The 24126-nt window shown below is 43.8% G+C and overlaps 1 protein-coding gene across 4 annotated transcripts in view; it reads left to right on the plus strand.

Moving 5' to 3' along the window:
• The window catches only part of LOC311133807 (uncharacterized protein), a 92481-nt gene that overhangs the window by 36805 nt on the left and 31550 nt on the right, over window positions 1-24126 (plus strand). For 2 of the 4 annotated variants that reach the window (XM_084167383.1, XM_084167384.1), the window contains exons 2-11: window positions 8530-8595; window positions 10631-10780; window positions 11198-11293; window positions 14673-14801; window positions 15503-15625; window positions 16467-16511; window positions 16617-16718; window positions 16815-16895; window positions 18684-18719; window positions 19570-19656. In XM_084167383.1, the coding sequence (XP_084023509.1) occupies window positions 8530-8595; window positions 10631-10780; window positions 11198-11293; window positions 14673-14801; window positions 15503-15625; window positions 16467-16511; window positions 16617-16718; window positions 16815-16895; window positions 18684-18719; window positions 19570-19656 (915 nt within the window). The remainder of the gene's footprint in view (window positions 1-8529; window positions 8596-10630; window positions 10781-11197; window positions 11294-14672; window positions 14802-15502; window positions 15626-16466; window positions 16512-16616; window positions 16719-16814; window positions 16896-18683; window positions 18720-19569; window positions 19657-24126) is intronic. The other 2 variants (XM_084167385.1, XM_084167386.1) reach the window with 1 other exon arrangement.

Raw genomic sequence — 24126 nt, forward strand, 5'->3', positions numbered from 1 at the left:
ACATCCTGGTATTGGCCGGACAGTGCACTGTCTTAGTGCTAAGTACTGGCGGCCCACGTTAGCCAGGGATGTGAGGGTTTATGTCTCCTCCTGCTCGGTGTGCGCCCAGTGTAAGGCGCCTAGACATCTGCCTAGGGGTAAGTTACAACCCCTGCCCGTTCCACAACGACCATGGTCTCACCTCTCGGTGGCCTTCATCACTGACCTTCCCCCCTCGCAGGGGAATACCACTATACTGGTCGTTGTGGACCGGTTCTCTAAGGCCTGTCGTTTGCTCCCTATGCCGGGCCTTCCTACTGCCCTACAGACCGCCGAAGCGCTATTCACCCACGTTTTCCGGCACTACGGGGTACCCGAGGATATTGTGTCTGATCGAGGTCCCCAGTTCACCTCCAGAGTCTGGAGAGCATTTATGGAGCGTTTGGGGGTCTCGGTGAGCCTTACCTCGGGTTACCATCCTGAGAGTAATGGGCAGGTGGAACGCGTGAACATTTACATTTACGTCATTTAGCAGACGCTCTTATCCAGAGCGACTTACAAATTGGTGCATTCACCCTATAGCCAGTGGGATAATATTTTTTTTTTTGGGGGGGGGGGGGGGGGGTATCCCAGGTATTCCTTAAAGAGGTGGGGTTTCAAATGTCTCCGGAAGGTGGTGAGTGACTCCGCTGTCCTGGCGTCGTGAGGGAGCTTGTTCCACCATTGGGGTGCCAGAGCAGCGAACAGTTTTGACTGGGCTGAGCGGGAACTATGCTTCCGCAGAGGAAGGGGAGCCAGCAGGCCAGAGGTGGATGAACGCAATGCCCTCGTTTGGGTGTAGGGACTGATCAGAGCCTGAAGGTACGGAGGTGCCGTTCCCCTCACTGCTCCATAGGCAAGCACCATGGTCTTGTAACGGATGCGAGCTTCAACTGGAAGCCAGTGGAGTGTGCGGAGGAGGGGGGTGACGTGAGAGAACTTGGGAAGGTTGAACACCAGACGGGCTGCGGCATTCTGGATGAGTTGTAGGGGTTTAATGGCACAGGCAGGGAGCCCAGCCAACAGCGAGTTGCAGTAATCCAGACGGGAGATGACAAGTGCCTGGATTAGGACCTGTGCCGCTTCCTGTGTAAGGCAGGGTCGTACTCTCCGAATGTTGTAGAGCATGAACCTGCAGGATCGGGTCACCGCCTTGATGTTAGCGGAGAACGACAGGGTGTTGTCCAGGGTCACGCCAAGGCTCTTCGCACTCTGGGAGGAGGACAAAACGGAGTTGTCAACCGTGATGGCGAGATCATGGAACGGGCAGTCCTTCCCCGGGAGGAAGAGCAGCTCCGTCTTGCCAGGGTTCAGCTTGAGGTGGTGATCCGTCATCCATACTGATATGTCTGCCAGACATGCAGAGATGCGATTCGCCACCTGGTTATCAGAAGGGGGATGAACCAGGATGTGGGTAGGTTTCTTAGATCATACTGCCAGGGCCGGCCGGAGGAGTGGGCACGGTATGTTCCTTGGGCAGAAATGGCCCAGAATTCCCTACGCCACTCCTCAACTAACCTAACCCCTTTCCAATGTGTGTTAGGTTACCAGCCGGTTCTGGCACCATGGCAGCAGAGCCAGATCGAGGCTCCTGCGGTGGATGAGTGGGTGCGGCGCTCGGAGGAGACGTGGAACGCTGCACACGTCCATCTGCAGCGGGCCATCCGTCGTCAAAAGGCGAGCGCCGATCTCCACCGCAGTGAGAGGCTGGTGTACGCACCTGGTGATCGAGTCTGGCTCTCTACCAGAAACCTGCCCCTCCGCCTGCCCTGCCGGAAGCTGGGTCGGTGGTTTGTGGGGCCGTTTAAAGTCCTGAGAAGATTGAACGAGGTGTTTTACAGATTACAACTGCCTATTGAGTATAAGAATATTAACCCCTCGTTCCATGTGTCTCTTCTCAGGCCGGTGGTAGCTGGTCCACTCCAAGAAAATGAGATCAGAGAGACTCCTCCGCCCCCATTAGACATCGAGGGGGCACCGGCGTACACCGTGCGGTCCATCTTGGATTCGAGACGTCGGATGGGGGGTCTCCAATATCTCGTGGAGTGGGAGGGGTACGGCCCGGAGGAGCGGTGCTGGGTGCCGAGGAGGGACATCTTAGACCCGTCTCTTCTGACTGAGTTCCATCGTGGTCATCCCACGCGCCCTGCTCCGCGTCCTCCTGGTCGTCCTCGAGGCCGGGTACTGTCACGGTTTCGGCCGAGGCTGCTCCTCCTCCTTGTTCGGGCAGGCTTCGGCGGTCGTCGTCTCCGGAGTACTAGCTGCCACCGTTCTTTGTTTTCTATGTTTGATTGGTATGGTCTGTTTAGTACACCTGTTCATGTTTAGTGTTGATTAGGTGTCCTATAAGTTCTCGTTGTTTCTGTCATGTGTTGTGTGTAATTGTTTTTCCTGTCTGTTTTGGTGTTCTACGGTTGTTTGGACAGACGCTCGTATTTACCGTCGCACATTTGTTCGTGCGTAGTCGGTTTTGTATTTTACGCACTGTTGCGTACTGTTCGCTTCCGGGTTAGTTTGACCCGTTCTTTTGTGCTTTTCCAGTAAAGGCAAGTTTGACTGAGCTCCTGTGTCCTGCACTTGATTCCACACCACATTCGCTTCAGAACCCTTGACACAGTCATACCTTTTCATTGTCAATAATTTAATTTTGCCCATATTCTTGATGAAGAATGTTAAGCGCACTGGTTTGATACCACAAAATCAACCAAATCCACTAGATAACACAGCCTAAACTCTATATTGAAAATACTGTGATTGAAAAACATTTCTACACATGTGCTACCTGATTTTAGTCATTTAAGTTCAGACTGGAGAATTTTTCATAAAAAAAAAAAAAAATCAACAACAAAAATTACTCAGACACTCATGACCCATTCAAAACCTCCCACCATTCGACAGGGATACTGGCCCATGTTGACTCTAATGTTACCCATGTTGACTCCAATGCTTCCCACAGTTGTGTCAAGTTGGCTGGATTTCATTTAGGTGGTGGACCATTCTTGATACACACGGGAAACTGAGTGTGAAAAACCTAGCAGCTTTGCAGTTCTTGACACAAACTGGTGCGCCTGGCACCTACTACCATACCCCGTTCAAAGGCACTTAAATATTTTGTCTTGCCCATTCACCCTCTGAATGGCACACATACACAATCCATGTCTGAATTGTCTCAAGGCTTCTTTAACCTGTTTCCTCCCTGTCATCTTCACTGAAGTGGATTTAACAAGTGACATCAATAAGGGATCATAGCTTTCACCTGGATTCACCTGATTAGTCTATGTAATGGAAAGAGCAGGTGTTCTTAATGTTTTGTATACTCAGTGTATATGAGAAATGGAGAAGAAATCATGGTAAGACTTGAGCATCCAGGTATAATGCATTATGACTTGTCATGACCCCTTTATAATGTCATATAAGCATCTCATAATGACCCGGACAAAATAACAGCCAATTTGAGACAGTTGAAAAATTATAATAACATATTAAACCTTGTTATAACACATTACAAAGGCTCATACAAGTTATAAAGCATTAGAGCTGGATTTTGTCTATCTGTCATGTACTGAGTGTGTACAAGAACAGTTTATTGACTGTAAACAATGGCCTGTCATGGAGGCTAGCATTTAGCATGTTAGTCTTGGTTACCTCCCACAGACCTGGTGACTTTGGAATGAGGAATGTAGGAATGTTGCACATATGTTGGATGCAGATTAGAGAACTACTGATATGGATTTTTTAGGGCCGATGTCAATACTGATTTTTGGGGGTCAAAAATGGCCGATATTCAACATCATAAAAAAAAAATTGTATTACACTTTCCCAGAGACAGCCATTAATGCATCAATTTTAAAATCAAACAATACATTTGACTTTAGTAAAAACAATCTAACTACATAACATAATGGTAATAATTTTATTTGAATAGTAAATCTCTTGATAAACTGGGTAAATGAAGATGGCATAGGCCTACTCAAATACAGGTGGATGCATGTTCAATAGGAGTGTGTGCATGCATTGATTTATTGAGCTTGTTTGGGCTAATTAGTGGAGTCTATGGTGCTACAGATGACAAACAATCTGTTTGCCTTCCATTTGGCACTTATATAAGCCTACTGATCAACAATATCTGCATAGAAGCATCACTCCAGCATGTCACGCCTGTATGTCATCATACTGTATAGGCACTGGTGTTAGTTTGAGAATATAAAATAACATCAATTCAATGCAAATGGATTCAACGTAACGTCATGATTTGTGATCACGGATGCTTATGAAAGTAGTATTTTTTGTCATTTTCCGTGATCGGGGATTTTTTTTTGTTTAAGCTGTCATGACGCATCTAAACAACTCAGCTGCCAGGACGAAATTAGAAAAATAAATGGACTAGTTCAGGTATCTGTCAAGAAATGGGCGGGTTGGAACTTGAACCTACTGCTACGATTAGATAAAGCGAGGCTGTAACTCCACTGCCTTTCACATCTCTCATGTCACTTGCTGCAGTTCACTGCTACTATAAGTAGCGATGACATGTGCTACCAAACCATACATTTACATTTTAGTCATTTAGCAGACGCTCTTATCCAGAGTGCATACATTTTTTTAAATATATTTTTTTTCATAATGTGCATAATATCTACCAAGGAGCGCGAGGATAGGAAAAAAGATGAAATGACGATGTACGTTTTATCTGAATGACTAAAATCTGCCCAAACATAGTTTGAGAAGTAAGAACGCACACACACACGCGCTGATCTATAGCTTTCTTGGTCCATAAACATACAGGAAGATTCTTAGGTAGGTAAACCTATTGCCAATCTTTATTTAGGCATAAAAATAAAATAGAAATCTAACAATCAACTTTCAATTTACGGATACGATTGCGGCTGGTCAGATCAGCACACCAGTATAATAGCTAATGTTACACTGCAAGTGAAATGGCTCGTTGACGAAAATGGTGCTCAAAATAATGGTGTTCAAAATAATAATCAGCTAACGTTAGCTAACTACATTGGCTATTAGCTCCTATCTGATATCTTAGCACCATGTTTATCTAGCCAGCTAGCTAACATAATGGCTAATATAGCTAAATAGCTAACACCACAGATGAAAGGGTTAGTTATCGTAATCTTTGCTAACAGGTCACATAGCTATCTGCTTAGCTAGCTTGCTTATTGCATGCATATCCGGGCACGTCGACACGATAATTATTATTAGTGAATTAACTAAACTAATATTTGCAACAGTTCAATTTTGGTCACTGTGTCAATCAATTTCTCAATACTGCACCTTTCTGTTGGAGAATGAGCTAACGTTAGCTTGCTGCTTATTTTCCCAGATGACATTCCTCTGCATTGTGTTGTGCTGAGGTGGCGCCTGGCCTACCAGGAGTTTTGTTAATGGGCCGATAGATTAGAAAAGGCCACTATCAGGCCGAAAATCAGCTTGGTCGTTCTCTAACGCAGAGAGATAGACGAACTCTGAGACTTTGGGTGAGTCTCAGGTGAGCTGGAGGAACACTTGATCAGAATCTGGTGAGCAAAATAAACCATGTTTTACCCTCAGATAAGGTGATGCCGTTTTGGATTGGTTGGACTTCTAATCACTAATAGTGTTTTGGTCATGTTTGATTAGCAATGATAGCGATTTTGCTACTCTTTGTTTTGCTGGAATAATGTTTGGTTAGCCCTTAGTTAATCAATATTAGTGTTTTGCTACTTTCTGATAAGCAGTAGTACAGAAGTTTTGCCACTGGTTATGGTAACCATGTTTGGCCTTTTAATGGAACAGTGCAGTTAAAAACATGATTCCAGTTTTTTAAATGATATTTCCACACTGAGGTTGAAATAACACTACAATTTTGAAAATGATGATAATGCCCTTTTTCTGTAAGGGCTGTTTGAAAAATAAAGGCCTTTATCACATTAGCCTCAATCGTGTTTTAGCAGCAGTAACAACAATGGCTAGTCAGTAAAACATTTCAATACTGGGTTATACTCATGAAGTATGCCTACCTTCAATAGTTTAGACTCCTATCACAATCAGCAGTAAAAGTGACTGTTACTGGCATTTTATGTCACTGTTTAGGTTGGAGCCTGATAGATGCATTGGTGTGGTTGGCTGGTTTCACCTGTACTGTCACGGTTGTCACAGAGACAATGCCTGAGTGCATGTTCTTATGCTGACTGGTACCTGCCCTGTATTCGCTACCCTCCCAATGCATTGTGTGGTTCTTCATGGGTGTATGCTAAAAGATTGACTGTTGTTTATCTACCTGCCTCTAATAAAAAGTGTATGAGTAGTTAGGTGAGTTAGCCTAACCGGTCTAGCTAGTAGTTAGCTCACCAGAGGAGAAAATGCATGGATATTGGCCAAGTGTGCAATGTACAAAAAAAGAATGATGTTTTATCTTTTACTTTTGTCTTATTTTGGGGGAATAAAACCTAAACCTAAATGCTGTTCATCATTACCCTTGTGTAGTGAGTCCAACTGATGTCTTTGAGTTGAGGTCTGGCGTGTACTTTTTGACATTGAATCAAGAGCTAAGACACTGTGGTAGGTTTAACATGGCTAGCTTACATGCTAATAGGTTGGGCATGACTTGAATAGCCAACAATAACATAAAATATGGACGCCAGAGCAGAGGGGCAATGTTAGTGTGGTTCCTTGTCAGGGTTTGTGTTACATTAGAAATGAGAAGTGTGGTTTGTTTTTACACACAAAAACCACTTCCTGTGTTGTGTGCTGTTGGTTGGAAGACAGAGGAGAAAGCTGGCGGTGAGACCGCCATGTTCCTTGGCTGCCATGATCACATGACTACAAGTGTAGCCAAATGCCTTTCATTAAACATATGTTTTGTGTTTTGTTTTCCACCTCAACAAAATATTTGTTTTTATCAACCATAGTCTGTAATTCAATTTAAAGTAAACATGGGTAATATTTGAACAGCATTTAAATAAATGTCTCTGGGATATTTTGTCAACATAGAGATGGACACAGATAACATACTGATTATTTATTTGGTTTCCAAAAGATGAGCCAGTCAGTATGGCCCTGTGCCATGCCAAGACACCGCCCTTTCTTTGCCTGCCCTTTCTTTGCCTATCCTTTCTTTTGCCTGCAGATTCTGGTGTGTTGCCTAGCGCCCAAATATTTATCCAAAAGGAGGGCAGCTTTACTTGTCAACCTTTTTTCAGCCCCTCCCTCCCTACTTCCTCCCAACCCGAATGGGGACTTGTTCCAATATTTTAAAGATGCATCCTCCCTTCCCTTCCTTCTTTGAAGTTCATTACTGATCATCACTAACTGATCAACACAAGATTGGGTTGGTGAAAACAGCAGGCTATTAACCATGATTTCTCTTATCTAATCATGTACAAATCAGTGATTGCCTCAAGGAAAAAGAGGGAAGAAAGCATTTATATGGTATTTGAACGTGGCCTAGGCCTCATTTGGCTTCTTAGTATTGGCTGAAGGGCAAAGTGACTAAAGCGCTTAGCGAGTATTCAACAAGGTTTTTGTCAAGTGAGTCAACACCACTGTCCTCCCACTGGACATACTGTAGATGAAGTAATATTGTTAGTGAACAACAGTAATCATCTTCAAGTAGTGTAGTATGGCAAAATAAAGTTAATCTGAAAGTATAGTAGTATAGTATTAATATAGTACAGTATTTCACTAGTAAGAATTTAGTATACAGTTTGACTAGTAAGATCTCAACCTCACTGTCACTCTTCCTCTCTCTCTCCATCTGTCTGTCTTTATCTCCCAGCCATCTCTCTGTAATGTAGAATAACGAGCCGGCTTGACCACTTGGTTCGCTCTAAAACTTAAAGATACAGTACTTATCTGGGCATGACAGACTCACACACATTCTTGGGACTCAAAGAATAAGAAATAGATTCTGCTGTGCTGTAACCCTGGGACATAGCCAGTATGGGTGGGCTTCTTGCCCTGTGGGTCACCACCACTGAAAGGGTTCTCTTTAACATACTCTACCTGGTTTCTGCATTCCTCAAACCTGCAATGTTTGTAACTGACTATTAATGCTTCAGTCACAATGTGTGCATTCCATATACACAAAACAGTGGGAAATGGGATCCGCCTGGTTATGTAATATTATGAGAAACCGCTGTATAGAAGTCCGTAGGCAAACTGTTTTGATTAAATTATGACACACACACCAGTGTTTCCCCTATATTAATTTATATATAGTGGCCCACCGCTAGTGAATATACGTAGAACCATTGGTCATTTTATCAATGGAACAGGATTGCTACATGTGATGTTTCTCTTGTCATGCAGAATGTGTGTGAGGAAATGGTACTGCATCATTAATTATTTTGTTCTATATCCAGACATTTGAGCAGCATGGAATGTTATGCATTATGGCATCAATGATTCTGACAATGATCAAGTCTGTGTTTTATACTATGAGTGACAACGATTCCTGTTTGTGTTTTCTCTCTCTCTCTCTCTCTCGCTCTCTCTCCCCTCCCCCCTCCCTTCCTCCAGTCGCAGCCCAGACAGTACTCACCCACTTCTGTGGCACAGGTCGCCGTGAATCCAGCACAATTTGAGGTAACTTTAACACACACCTCTAACTTTGCTCAGGCATCACCTTTTCTTTGGAATAGGTCTTAGACCAATCTGGCTTCCAGTCTATTTGACCTTTGACCCCTTCTTTGGGCGATGTTTGGTACTGTTAATGTCTTTCCTGTTTCAACAGAGTAGTGTGACCCAATCAGGCAAAGGATTGGTCACACCCAAATCTGCAGGGAGTAGAAGAATGGCTTAAGAATTAAATACAGGCTTATGTTATTCAGCTCAGCAAATTCTTCCAACTGAAATGTTTTAAACATATCCTGAATTATTCTATATGTTCTATACGTTCTATATGTTCTATATGTTCTATATGTTCAATACGTTCTATATGTTCTATATGTTCTATACGTTCTATATGTTCAGGAGGCTTGGTAATGTACCTGTATGCTTGTTATTGTTATGTGCTTGGCTTTATTGAGGGAAAACATGCAGCACTTCCTTGGGAAAGTTTTTAAAATTCTTGACTCTGTAAATGTGTTGAGCTCCAGACATAGGTTGTTAAGAAATATGACATACTGTACAAACCACAAGGTAATTGCTTTCTAAGTTCTATTATTAGGACCAGCTTAGATAGACACGCACAACAGTCAATCTGATCCCTACTTCTGTCAGTGCAAAAGCTCCACGCTGTAGAACTCTCTGCTAGTTGGTCTCTCTCCAGAAAATAGAACGATTAAGGAAAGAGAACGCCTCTAGTCGGCACACATTGTACTGCACCTTCTTTAACTGGTTTCCAGCCCAATATTTATAATAATAATAATAATAGTGACAACAACAACAACAACAGGGCCTTAACAGATTGGACAAACTGTTCTTTTGGTTTAATGTTTTAGTTGTTGTGGAAATTGGGTGGGCTGTGGGGGGACTGAACGTTTTCTTATAAATGGGTTTTAATCAAAGCGCAACCAACATTTCAACATGGGTTTAGGTGTTTGTTGTGTCGTTGACCACTCAGGACAAAGGGATTACAGAACTGGTTTACCCAGAGAAGTTAAATCAGTTGTCTGAATCTCTTCCCTGAATTTATTCCAAAAGTCTATGCCCAGACAATGCCATGGTGATGGCATAGGGACGAGATGCCAACCTGTGGTGGCGTATTCACGTGTCGCTCAACTCCCCCTTTGGGCCTCTTCCATGACAACGCAACATAAAATGTCACTTATTCTGGTATCTGCCTCTGCGTGAAACCCAGGGACAGGCTTTGGTTGAACGTGCAAAGCTATTTTTCAAAACAGACTATGTGTTTCAGTGTGGTGTGTTATGTCAACATAGTCACATTTAACCATGATAGTTATGTCACCTAAGCTGACATACAGTATTGAGTGTATGGGATAATGATGATTGATAAGGGTGTTTAAGGTTATTTGAGTCAAAGACCTTACCCCTAGACTAGAGCTTTATAGATGCCCCTTATAAGAACTTGACCTTGAGGTGCCCTCCTTCCGGTTAAAATTAGTTTGGCTTGTGAAGCAGTGACAGACGGTTTGCTACACAGGAGAGCTACTCAGGTTTCACTTGTATCATACACAGGCATGTGCTGCATACCTATATACAGATGTAGGATCTTAATTTGATCACCCTGTTGCAGGATAACATTCCTGCAATGCAGAACATTTAAGATTTTAGGTTTAAAAAGGATTCTGAAGTTTGTAACTTCTACTTTTATATTTCCGACTTGATTTTACCTGACGAAAAATGTATCAACCCCTCCAAAAATGTCCATTAATTATAATCCACATAATAATTAACATTTCCTGTTGCTGCAGGATTATTATCCTGCTGTAGCAAACTGGCTCAAATTAAGATCCTACATCTGTACGCACATGGTTATGTATAGTACCGAATACATCTGTACAGACTTTATGATCATTTTTACTTTCCTATGTTTTTCTTCTTCTCAGTCATTTGTTGTTCGATCACAAGGCACAGAATGAAATAGAGAAGCAATTGGATAAGGCAAGCTGAAAGTAATCATGTGACCGAGCCAATCACAATCCTTGTTGCATTACAGAGTGCATCTGCCGCCTCGACCATGACTACAAACCCAGGGGCGGTGTCCGTGACAATGGGTGGCGCCACAGCAAGTGGTACCAAAGCGGGAGGAAGTCCTGCTACAGCAGGGACAACACAGAGAGGAACGGCCAAAGTGGTGATACCAGAGGTAGACTGACATAGCTGGGTCTATGGAGAGTCCTTTGGGACAACCTTGGCATATTCTGACGTTCTTAACCCCCTTCCCTCATTAACATGGGTGTCTGTTACATGGAATATTTCTTATCCCTCTCTTTCTTCATGCTCACCTTCATCCTCTGAAACACTTCATTCACAAAGTCTACAGCTGCTTGGGCTCTCTACCATTGACTTCTTCACAGCTTTACCTATGGTGCATTCAGATCTGCTTACGTCACCCTTCACCATGACCTCAAAGAGCTTAAATGATTGATTGTGCTATTTTACATGCTGGAGAATGGGATTAGGGCTCTTCACTGTCCATTGGAATGGTGCATAAGTGTGTTGTTGGCTCGCTTTCTCAACCACATTTCCATAATATGTTCTGCGCCTGCTTCTTGGTTTGTAGACGGCACTTGTCTCTCCTAACGCTGCGGCAGCAGGTGCTACTATTATTGACATACCAACACCTGGGACCAGAGGCAGTCCTAAAGACACCCCAACGGTAACTCCATACACCCCTCCCCTAAATATAGTTAATGATTTCATCCTCGGAATCTTGTTGTGTATGTGACCTCTGAATGGCTGTTGGGTTTTAAGTTCCGGGTAGATGTTGCCCATATACACATATCTAGGATCAGCTTACTCTCCTCAAATGCCTAACTTAACCATAACTGCTGTGGGCGACGGGAAAAATCTGGCGGGAAGTGAGCTGGCAACCTGAGGCTTGTGTGGCAGCTCCCCGAACCTCTCCAAAACCTGTCAAATCAAATACCATTTTATTTGTTGCATGCGCCGAATACAACAGGTGTACCGTGAAATGCTTACTTACGAGCCCTTTCCCAACAATGCAGAGTAAAGTGGTCAATGCAAATAGTCCGGGTAGCCATTTGATGAACTGTTCAGCATTCTTATGGTTAGGGGTAGAAGCTGTTCAGGAGCCTTTTGGTCCCAGACTTGCCGCTCCGGTAACGCTTGCCGTGCAGTAGCAGAGAGAACAGTCTATGACTTGGGTGACTGGAGTTTTTGACTATTTTTAGGGCCTTCCTCTGACACCGCCTGGTGTAGAGGTCCTGGATGGCAGGGAGCTCGGCCACAGTGATGTACTGGGCCGTACGCACTATCCTCTGTAGCGCCTTGCGGTCGGATGCCAAGCAGTTGCCATACCAAGCGGTGATGCAGCCAATCAAGATGCTCTCAATGGTGCAGTTGTATAACTTTTTGAGGATCAGAGGGCCCATGCCAAATCTTTTCAGACACCTGAGGGGGAACAGGCGTTGCCATGCCCTATTCACGACTGTGTTGGTGTGTTTGGACCATGATAGGTCCTCAGAGATGTGGACACAGAGGACCCACTCCACTACAGCCCCATCAATGTCAATGGGGGCGTGCTCGGCCCTCCGTTTCCTGTAGTCCACGATCAGCGCCTTTGTCTTGCTAACGTTCAGGGAGAGGTTGTCCTGGCACCACACTGCCAGGTCTACGACCTCCCTGTAGGCTGTCTCATCGTCGTTGGTGATCAGGCCTACGGCCATTGTGTCAAACTAAATGATGGCGTTGGAGTTGTGCGCGGCCACGCAGTCATGGGTGAACAGGAAGTACAGGAGGGGACGAAGCACGCACCCCTGAGGTGCCCCCTTGTTGAGGGTTAGCGTGGTGGATGTGTTGTTGCCTACCCTCACCACCTGGGGGTGGCCTGTCAGGAAGTCCAGGATCCAGTTGCAGAGGGTGGTGTTTAATCCCAGGGTCCTTAGTTTAGTGATGAGCTTGGAAGGCACTATGGCAGAGCTGTAGTCAATGAACAGCCTCCTCATGTAGGTGTTCCTTTTGTCCAGGTGGGTAAGGGCAGTGTGGAGTGTAATCAGAGATTGCATCATCTGTTGATCTGTTGGGGCGGTATGCGAATTGGAGTTGGTTCAGGGTATCTGGGATGATGGTGTTGATGTGAGCCATGACCAGCCTTTCAAAGCATTTCATGGCTACAGATGTGAGTGCTACGGGGAGATAGTCATTTAGACAGGTTACCATGAGGGACTATGGTGGTCTGCTTGAAACATGTAGGTATTACAGACTGGGTCAGGGAGAGGTTGAAACTGTCAGTGAAGACACTTGCCTGCTAGTTAGCGCATGCTCTGGATACGCGTCCTGGTAATCCGTCTGGCCCTGTGGCCTTGTGAATGAATGGTAACCTGTTTAAAGGTCTTACTCACAACTAGTTTAGCATCTGCTTCATCGGTCCACTTCCGTATTGAGCGTCACTGGTACTTCCTGTTTGAGTTTTTGTTTGTAAACAGGAATCCGGAGGATAGAGTTATGTTCAGATTTGCCAAATGGAGGGCGAGGGAGAGCTTTGAATGCATCTCTGTGTGTGGAGTAAAGGTGATCTAGAGTTTCTATTCGCCTCAAGTTGCACAGGTGACATGCTGGTAGACATTCTTTTGGCAGATTTCAGTTTCCCTGCATTAAAATCACCGGCCACTAGGAGCGCTGCCTCTGGGTGAGAATTGTATTGTTTGCTTATGGCCCTATACAGCTCGTTGAGTGCGGTCTTAGTACCAGCATCGGTTTGTTGTGGTAAATAGACAGCTAAGAAAAATAAAGATGAAAACTCTTGGTAAATAGTATGGTCTACAGCTTATCATGAGGTATTCTAACTCAGAACCTTGAGACTTCCTTAATATTAGAGATTGCACGCCAGCTGTTGTTAACGAAGAGACCCCCCACCCCCGAGCTTACCCGGCGCTGCTGTTCTGTCCTGCCGATGTATAGAAAAACCAGCTCGATTTATATTTTCCATGTCCTTGTTCAGCCATGACTCGGTGAAACATAGGATATTACAGTTCTTCAGATCACGTTGATGGGATAGTCTCGAACGGAGCTGATCCAATTTATTCTCCAGCGATTGCACATTCGCCAATAAAACAGAGGGTAGAGGCGGTTTATCCACTCACCGACGTAGTCTCGTCAGGTATCCCACACCCCGGCCTCTATAACGCCGCCTCTTCCTCCTCCTAGTGTCGGGGATTTGGGCCTGGTCTGGGATGAGCAGTATGTCCTTCGCCTCCAATTAATTGAAGTATAAATCCTCATCCAAATCGAGGTTAGTGATCGCTGTTTTGATGTCCAAAATCTATTTTCCGTCATAGGAAACGATGGTGGAAACATTATGTACAAAATAAATTAAAATCAGCTCAAAAAATACAAAATAGCACAATTGGTCAGGAGCCTGTAAAACGTCTGCTATTCCCTCCAGCACCATTCTTTCGAAAAAACCTTTATATGTATTTGTATGTATGTGTCTTTCGGAGGGGTAGGGTTAAAAGCAGAAGTCAAATTTCGGTTAGACCTTGTGTGCAATTGACCAATAAAGCAATCTTAATCTTAGGAAAAGGAAATGCAAAACTGATCCTAGATCAACTTGACCCTACTTTACATTTTTACAACCCCTGCACCTCACACTCACTGGACCCCTTTAACCTTTACATAATTGAATTTCAGGAATTTGTAACAACGGTTAATGTAAGTAATAACACAGTTTTAATGATTTATTTTATGTAATGAAGCCGGTTAATGTAATAACATACCAAAATCAATGTTTTGACTTACTTCCCTTAATTCGATGCACAAACACAGACAAACTCATGCACATCATACAGACACCCTCACAAGCACACATTGAAATGTGCACACACACACCACACAGACGTATACACACACTACAGTGCGACACTGTTTTTTAAAACTTGTTCTTTGTGATATACTGAACGTGAAGTCATTACATTAACCAGTGTTATTACATGAAAAAGTTGTTACAGGGTGTCAATACATTGAATTTGCTCTGTTTCTGTTGTATACATTGAGTTTGAACTCATTCTTGATTGTAGACGGCACCCATGCACCCAGCCAAAGCTACACCTCCTACCACTGGAGGAGACAATATTGTAGGGGAGGCGGCAACTCCATGGAAAACTGAAGTACCAAAGGTCCAAGAGTCTCCGAAACAGACAGCCAAGGTAGATAGCAGACAGTTGAGGAGTGTGGGGCCTCTCTCTTTGGATCTTTATTCTTTGCCCGGCCTGGCTCTCTTTAACCTCACTTCCCCATTCAACACTCTCTTCCTGGGTCATTATTCCATGTGTTATGTCTTCCTCATCATCTCTCCCGTGATCTTGAGGTTTTAGTCATTCTTCCACCCCTTTATATGGTATTCTATCTTCATATTCTCTCTGGCGATATATTTCAAAACATATCTCTGCTTTGGACTTCCTTACTTCTGGCCTGGAGGTGTATGTGTGTCTAAGTAGGAATTGAACAGACTCTTAAGCTCTATGACTGAGTCTTCCCAGCTTGCCTACACTTTATGTTACGCTTAACACATCAAGACAAACCATGTCTTCCAAGTCTGTCACATCTGTTGTCACCACAGAGAAGCCACAATATATTTCCACCTTTACTTTTTCTTCTGGTTGCATCACACCATATCTAGTATTGCTTCTGGGTTTGTTTACCTTCCTATTACTCTAGTAAACTGTGACTACACATTTTGGTTCAGGTACTTCTCTTCTCACGGCGCCTTTCCTTTCCATTACCTATGACAGATAAGGTGCTAACTATCATCCTATCACTCCACTAAACTGTGACTGTAAGATTATGCGCAGCTCTCTGAACTCTTCTCTGCACCTCGTCTAATGGCCTGAACCATATGCGTTTATAGAGTGTGTCCACCACATCAAGCAAAGTTGACGTGGCTAAAAAGGATCCTGCTAAGCTGGTTACGGCTGTTGCTGCACCAGCAGTCACGGCTGGAGACGCCTCTCTGAAGGGGCCACAGACCAAGGTAGACTCCAGACTACGTTGGGGTATTAACCACGCTACAGTACAAGGCTCTTGAGGGTGGGGCTATCCCTGGGGTTAGGGGGCTATCATTGATCACTTGTTTGTGTCATCTTCATTCTTTCACTGTTTTCACACAATGTAACCAAGATCATGAATTAACACAGTGACACAGTAACAGGGACTTGGAAGCAGTGGAAGTAGTGAAGGATATCTGCTGTACCATTTTACATTTTAGCCATTTAGCAGACACTCTTATCCAGAGCGACATACAGGAGCAATTAGAATTAAGTGCTTTGCTCAAGGGCACATCGACAGATGTTTCACCTTGTCGGCTCAGGTATTCGAATCAACAACCTTTTGGTTACTGGCCCAACGCTCTTAACCGCTAGGCTACCTGCCAATTGCTGTACCATTCTGCAACTTTATTTGATTACAGGAGAAAAAATAAGAAACCCGCACACTGCTCTTGCTAGTATCACTGCTCTTGCTAGTATCACTGCTCTTTATCAGATAACTGACGAAGGCCTTGAGGCTGATACGTAAAAGCTTAACATAGAGCAGTGATACAAGCAAGAGCAGTGTGCGGGTTTCTTATTTTTTCTCATGTTATTCAATTGTTACAGTGCACCTGCAACAAAGATAGCTCAGATGTGCGAGTGCCTTTTGAAATTTGACTACAGCAAAAAGAGGAAGCTCTTGTTCCTGCATGAGTACTACCTATGTGGGGTTGGTTGAATTGAGCCCACAGCCATCCAGAAGCTCAGTTGGGTATAGGAGCTGAGCAGTATCACAGATAGTAGCCTAGTGTTGTATTAACTAACCTCTCCTGCTCTGGATTACAGGTACATGTGGAAGTAGGTCCCCCAGGAGCTAACGCAGCCAAAGAGGTAAATCAGCGATCTATCTTTTCTCTATGTGGGTTTGATATTGCACTAAAATGAATGGCACGGAGTTGCATTGCTCATGTTTGAGTTGTGTTGCATCATGTGTAGGAGCTGACTGCGGACCCCTTCGATGCCCTGGCTGATTTCTTGCCCTCATCAGAGCCTCTCGCCCCTGCAGCCCCTGTATACACCGGGCCAGAGGTGATAGAGGTACAGCACCCTCACAGAGTGTGTGTGTGTGGGTGATGATGTGTGTCCACCCGGTCACCATGTAAAACAGTGTGTTGTTGTTGCATGTGTCCACAGCATGGATTGACCTCAAAGAAGGGAGTGATATGTGGGGGGAAAGACTGCCCATTGCCCCCAGGATACCGATTTGAGGACACGGTCAGTCTTTAAATCACCCTCCTCCTCAAGTCTTCTTCCTACTGCTCCTGCACATCATCATCACTTCTGCATCTTCATCCAACCCTCAGCCTATTGCTGTTAGAGAGCTTTGAGTTTGCATGTATCTTTAGCTTGCACTGCAGTACTCCCTTTGACATGACACATTTGTCTGGAACCCCTTGGTTATCAGGTCTTCCAACAGAGAGATACAGTGCATTCGGAAAGTATTCAGAACCCTTGACTTTTTCCACATTTTGTTACGTTATAGCCTTATTCTTAAATGGAATAAATAATTTTTTCCCCGTTATCAATCTGCACACAATACTCCATAATGAGAAAGCAAAAACAGGCCACTCCTGCGTTGTCTTGGCTATGTGCTTAGGGTCGTTGTCCTGTTTGAAGGTGAACCTTTGCCCCAGTCTGAGGTCCTGAGCGCTCTGGAGCAGGTTTTCATCAAGGATCTCTCTGTACTTTGCTCCGTTCATCTTTCCCTCGACCCCCACAGCATGATGCTGCCACCACCATGCTTCACCGTATGGATGGTGCCAGGTTTCCTCCAGAGGTGAAGCGTGGCATTCAGGCTAAAGAATTCAATCTTGGTTTCATCAGACCAGAGAATCTTGTCTCTCATGGTCTGAGAGTCCTTTAGGTGCCTTTTGGCTAACTCCAAGTGGGCTGTCATGTGCCTTTTACTGAGGAGTGGCTTCCCTCTGGCCACTCTACCATAAAGGCCTGGTGGAGTACTGCAGAGATGGTTGTCCTTCTGGAAGGTTCTCCCATATCCACAGAGGAACTCTGGAGCTCTGTCAGAGTGACCATAGGGTTTTTGGGCACCTCCCTGACCAAGGCCCTTCTCCCCCGTTTGCTCAGTTTGGCCGGGCGGCCAGCTCTTGGTGGTTCCAAACTTCTTCCATTTAAGAATTATGGAGGCCACTGTGTTCTTGGGGATCTTCAATGCTGCAGACATTTTTTGGTACCCTTCCCCAAATCTGTGCCTCGACACAATCCTCTCGGAGCTCTACGGACAATTCCTTCGACCTCATGGCTTGGTTTTTGCTCTGACATGCACTGTCAACTGTGGTACCTTATATAGAGAGGAATGTGTGCCTTTCAAAATCTTGGCAAATCAATTGACTTTACCACAGGTGGACTCCAATCAAGTTGTAGAAACACCTCAAGGATGATCAATGGAGACAGGATGCATCTGTGCTCAATTTCGAGTCTTATACAAAGGGTCTGAATACTTATGTGAATAAGGTATTTCTGTATTTTATGTTTTATAAATTTGCCAAAAAATCTAAAAACCAGTTTTCGCTTTGTCAATATGGGGTATTATGTGTAGATTGATGAGGAAAAAAAGTTATTTAATCAATTTTAGAATAAGGCTGTAACTTAACAAGATGTGGAAAAAGTCAAGGGAATACTTTCCGAATGCGCTGTAAGCCCCATCCAGAAACAACCCCTAGCCCCTGTCTTATCCCCTGGACACTTGTGTTAATCTAAGAGGACTGGATAGGTGTAATCAATATGGACACAGTTTCTCCAAGCTGATCAGATGACAAGATGGAACTACTACCATATCTATCATTTTCTTTCAGATGTATATGATGCAACGTAGAGGGCTTGGACTAGGGTTTATTTCTGGACTAGGCCAAAAAAGCCTGTGTATAGTTACCACCCTTTAATATTATTTTTTCATTATTTTGAGAACATTATCAGATTTTATTTAAATCTAGATTTACTCTACTAAAATATGTAACTAATGAACTTTTATTATATTTTTCATAGGCCCCAGTTGCAGATGTCAAGCCAAAAGATGTCCCGGTAAGTCATTGTATTTACTGCTAGGGAATGCAGTGTCTGCTGGGGAGAAATATTGAGATATTGACTTCCCCATCTCCTCTCCTCTTTCTCTCAATCTTTCTCACATATCCACATACTAATGGAAGCATCAATGTGCACAAACACACACACACACACACACACACACACACTGAAGGAACTAAAAAACCATAGGCCATCCCATGGTCTCTTGACAGTTTTGGGTACCTCTACAGTGGGGAATGTTGCATTGCACTGTGGGGTGTTGGCTCTGCAAACAACATTAGACTCACCTCAACAAGCTGGCTCTAGTTCTGCTAAACCCATCACTTATAAACACACACACACTAGCAACAGATACATAGTCAACACACAATCACTCATTACTCCACACCTATTCACCTATACACACCTACACACACACACATTCACCCTCTGGGTCACACCTTGTTTTGTAATGCAGTTCTCTGTGTAGTATACCTCTGCGTCTAAGAGCTTGATAGAACATGAGGCAAACTCTTTTACCCCTGAAGTATGTTGTCAAAAGTGAGTTGTCTAGAGTTTCCCATTGGTTATAAATCGTTCATTTTTACAAGACAACTGAAACCGATAAATCTGATGTTAAGTAAAAATTCTGCTCAGAGTCCTTTGCAGAGTACTTTGAGATTCTGGGGAATGTGATTGGTGGGTGTGTCGGTTCTTTTCCTCCTGGTCTGGTTTACATATGCCCCCTTTCAATGCTTGGCGTTAGTCTGACACGCTCTCTAGTGGTGGATTTGAAGACAAAACTGTAACTGTAATGCTTTGTGTATAATTAAGGTTATTTGTTTGCTTGTTTGTTTACTTGTATCAGAAACCCATGAGCACAGATGAGGCTCTGGACTCCCTGTCCTTTGGGTTCACAACCTCTATGGCTCCCATCCCTCATAAACAGGAGAAGGTGAGACGTTGCACTATTAACAGGTTATAATCACTTATAACAACTTGGGCACTGTTCCCTGAAACATCCATAACGTTACAGAATTATTATTACTTTCGGGTGAGACTGAGGTCCTGACCAGTGACACTGTAAATAATGAGTGAGGTAGGGTGGGGCGATATGGCCTAAAAATCATATCTACATTTTTTCAAACTTATGGGCGATTCACAATATACAGTGGGGAGAACAAGTATTTGATACACTGCCGATTTTGCAGGTTTTCCTACTTACAAAGCATGTAGAGGTCTGTAATTTTTTATCATAGGTACACATCAACTGTGATAGACGGAATCTAATACAAAAATCCAGAAAATCACATTGTATGATTTTTAAGTAATTAATTTGCATTTTATTGCATGACATAAGTATTTGATCACCTACCAACCAGTAAGAATTCCGGCTCTCACAGACCTGTTAGTTTTTCTTTAAGAAGCCCTCCTGTTCTCCACTCATTACCTGTATTAACTGCACCTGTTTGAACTCGTTACCTGTATAAAAGACACCTGTCCACACACTCAATCAAACAGACTCCAACCTCTCCACAATGGCCAAGACCAGAGAGCTGTGTAAGGACATCAGGGATAAAATGGTAGACCTGCACAAGGCTGGGATGGGCTACAGGACAATAGGCAAGCAGCTTGGTGAGAAGGCAACAACTGTTGGCGCAATTATTAGAAAATGGATGAAGTTCAAGATGACGGTCAATCACCCTCGGTCTGGGGCTCCATGCAAGATCTCACCTCGTGGGGCATCAATGATCATGAGGAAGGTGTGGGATCAGCCCAGAACTACACGGCAGGACCTGGTCAATGTCCTGAAGAGATCTGGGACCACAGTCTCAAAGAAAACCATTAATAACACACTACGCCGTCATGGATTAAAATCCTGCAGCGCACGCAAGGTCCCCCTGCTCAAGCCAGCGCATGTCCAGGCCCGTCTGAAGTTTGCCAATGACCATCTGGATGATCCAGAGGAGGAATGGGAGAAGGTCATGTGGTCTGATGAGACAAAAATATAGCTTTTTGGTCTAAATTCCACTCGCCGTGTTTGGAGGAAGAAGAAGGATGAGTACAACCCCAAGAACACCATCCCAACCGTGAAGCATGAAGGTGGAAACATCATTCTTTGGGGATGCTTTTCTGCAAAGGGGACAGGACGACTGCACCGTATTGAGGGGAGGATGGATGGGGCCATGTATCGCGAGATCTTGGCCAACAACCTCCTTCCCTCAGTAAGAGCATTGAAGATGGGTTGTGGCTGGGTCTTCCAGCATGACAACAACCCGAAACACACAGCCAGGGCAACTAAGGAGTTGCTCCGTAAGAAGCATCTCAAGGTCCTGGAGTGGCCTAGCCAGTCTCCAGACCTGAACCCAATAGAAAATCTTTGGAGGGAGCTGATTGTCCGTATTGCCCAGCGACAGCCCCGAAACCTGAAGGATCTGGAGAAGGTCTGTATGGAGGAGTGGGCCAAAATCCCTGCTGCAGTGTGTGCAAACCTGGTCAAGACCTACAGGAAACGTATGATCTCTGTAATTGCAAACAAAGGTTTCTGTACCAAATATTAAGTTCTGCTTTTCTGATGTATCAAATACTTATATCATGCAATAAAATGCAAATCAATTACTTAAAAATCATACAATGTGATTTTCTGGATTTTTGTTTTAGATTCCGTCTCTCACAGTTGAAGTGTACCTATGATAAAAATTACAGACCTCTACATGCTTTGTAAGTAGGAAAACCTGCAAAATCGGCAGTGTATCAAATACTTGTTCTCCCCACTGTATATCTTAATTTTTTTTAATGTTTACTCTAAATAAATGTTGTTGTACAATTAAAGGTCAAATACACTGCATTTTAAACAGTCAGCAATAATAAAATGAATTCAGGGCTTGTGAAGTTAAACCTAGGCTAAATACACTACGTGACCAAAGGTATGTGGACACCTGCTCGACGAACATCTCATTCTCATTGTGGTTATCCCACTGGCTATAGGGTGAATGCACCAATTTGTGAGTCGCTCTGGATAAGAGCGTCTGCTAAATGACGTAAATGTGCCCTTCAGCAAGGCACTTAACCCTAATTGCTCCTGTAAGTCGCTCTGGATAAGAGCGTCTGCTAAATGACTAAAATGTAAATGTAAATGTAATTCCAAAACCATGGGCATGAATATGGAGTTGGTCCCCCCTTTGCTGCTATAACAGCCTCCACTCTTCTGGGAAGGCTTTCCACTAGATGTTGGAACATTGCTGTGGAGACTTCCTTCCATTCAGCCACGAGCATTAGTGAGGTCGGGCACGGATGCTGATGTTGGGCGATTAGGCTTGGCTCACAGTCGGTGTTCCAATTCAGCCCAAAGGTGTTCGATGGGGTTGAGGTCAGGGCTCTGTGCAGGCAAGTCAAGTTCTTCCACACCGATCTCGACAAACCATTTCTGTATGGAACTCGCTTTGTACACTGGGGCATTTTCATGCTGAAATAGGAAAGGGCTTTCCTTAAACTGTTGCCACAAAGTTGGAAGTACAGAATCGTCTAGAATGTCATTGTATGCTGTAGCGTTAAGATTTCCCTTCACTGGAACTAAGGGGTCTAGCCCGAACCACAAAAAACAGCCCCAGACCATTATTCCTTCTCCACCAAACTTTACAGTTGGCACTATGCATTGGGGCAGGTAGCGTTCTCCTGGCGTCCGCCAAACCCAGATTTTTCCGTTGGACTGCCAGATGGGGAAGAGTGATTCATCACTCCAGAGAATGTGTTTCCACTGCTCCAGTCCAATGGCGGCGAGCTTAACACCACTCCAGCCGACGCTTGGAATTACTCATGGTGATCTTAGGCTTGTGTGTGGTTGCTTTGCCATGGAAGCCCATTTCATGAAGCTCCTAACGAACAGTTATTGTGCTGACGTTGCTTGCAGAGGAAGTTTGGAACTCAGTAGTGAGTGTTGCCACCGAGGACAGACGATTTTTACGCGCTGCGCGCATCAGCACTCGGCAGTCCCGTTTTGTGAGCTTGTGTGGCCTACCACTTTGCGGCTGAGCCGTTGTTGCTCCTAGACGTTTCCACTTCACAAGAGCAGCACTTACAGTTGCCCGGGGCAGCTCTAGCAGGGCAGAAATTTGATGAAAAGGTGGCATCGTATGGCGGTGCCACTTTTAAAGTCAATAAGCTCTTCAGTAAGTCCATTCTACTGCCAATGTTTGTCTATGGCGATTGCATGGCTTTGTGCTCGATTAAATACACCTGTCAGCAACGGATGTGGCTGAAATAGCCTAATCCACTAATTTGAAGGGGTGTCCACATACTTTTGTATATAGTGCATTCAGAAAGTATTCAGACCCCTTGAAATTTTCCACATTTTGTTACGTTACAGCCTTATTCTAAAATGGATTAAATAGTTTTTTCCCCATCATCAATCTACACACAATACCCCATAATGACAAAGCAAAAACTGGTTTGTAGAAATGTTTGCTATTTTTTTTTCACTTAGTCATTATGGGTACTGTGTGTAGATTGATGGGGGGGGGGGGATTATGTCATACATTTTAGAATAAGGCTGTAACGTAACAAAATGTGTAAAAAGGGAAGGGGTCTGAATACTTTCTGAATGCACTGTATATAGTGTATAAGCCTTCCACAACCATAAGACCCACTAATAATTTAATTATTTTATCAAAATAGTTGAATCTGCTTTTTTTGCAATAATTACTTATCTTGCTTTCAAGTCTATGAAAATGCCATTTTTTGTTACAAATTTAACTAGAACCAAGCATAATGCACATTCACTAATCATGACTAACTTCTTGTAGCAGGCATTAGGCTATAGAAAATTAGCACAGGTCTCATCAACAATCTCTCAAGCCCATGTGCTAGTGATTAGCCAGTTTATCTTCATATTTCAAGTGTAGCCAGTTTGGCTCTATTTGCTAGCTAACAAGGTTGAACAGTTGAATTGTTATGAACACACCATTTTGTCTGTCTCCAACTGTTTGAAAAGCATGTTAGCATGTCCACTTTGTTCAGATGTTGAAATCAAGTGGCCTACCTTATTTCTCAGAATGAGAACGAGTTGCCAATTCCTTATATGATTGTTTTTTCATACTCTCGTTTTGGTCGTGTCTGCTCTGCGCGCAATTTGAGTAGTTGAGACATAAAAGGTGTATCGTTAGAAAAGTTAACTTATCCCCTATTACAGTAAAATAATGTCTCAATGTGTTTTGGTGTCAATATGACCGATTCTGTTGCACTAAACCTCAAGTACAAGTAGCGAGTTGAAACCGCTTGTCAGTGAGGATATGATCTCTCAACTTTGTTGGCGTGAGAGGCAAGGCTTGTTGGTGTGTGTAAAGCATAGAGGAACAGGCGAACATCTCGCTAAAATCTGTCCAAAATAAGCCCAATGCGTTTCTATGGGTTTATTTTGAACGTAAAC

Source organism: Coregonus lavaretus (assembly GCF_964263955.1).
Source record: "Coregonus lavaretus genome assembly, chromosome: 8".
Taxonomy (NCBI): Eukaryota; Metazoa; Chordata; class Actinopteri; order Salmoniformes; family Salmonidae; genus Coregonus; species Coregonus lavaretus.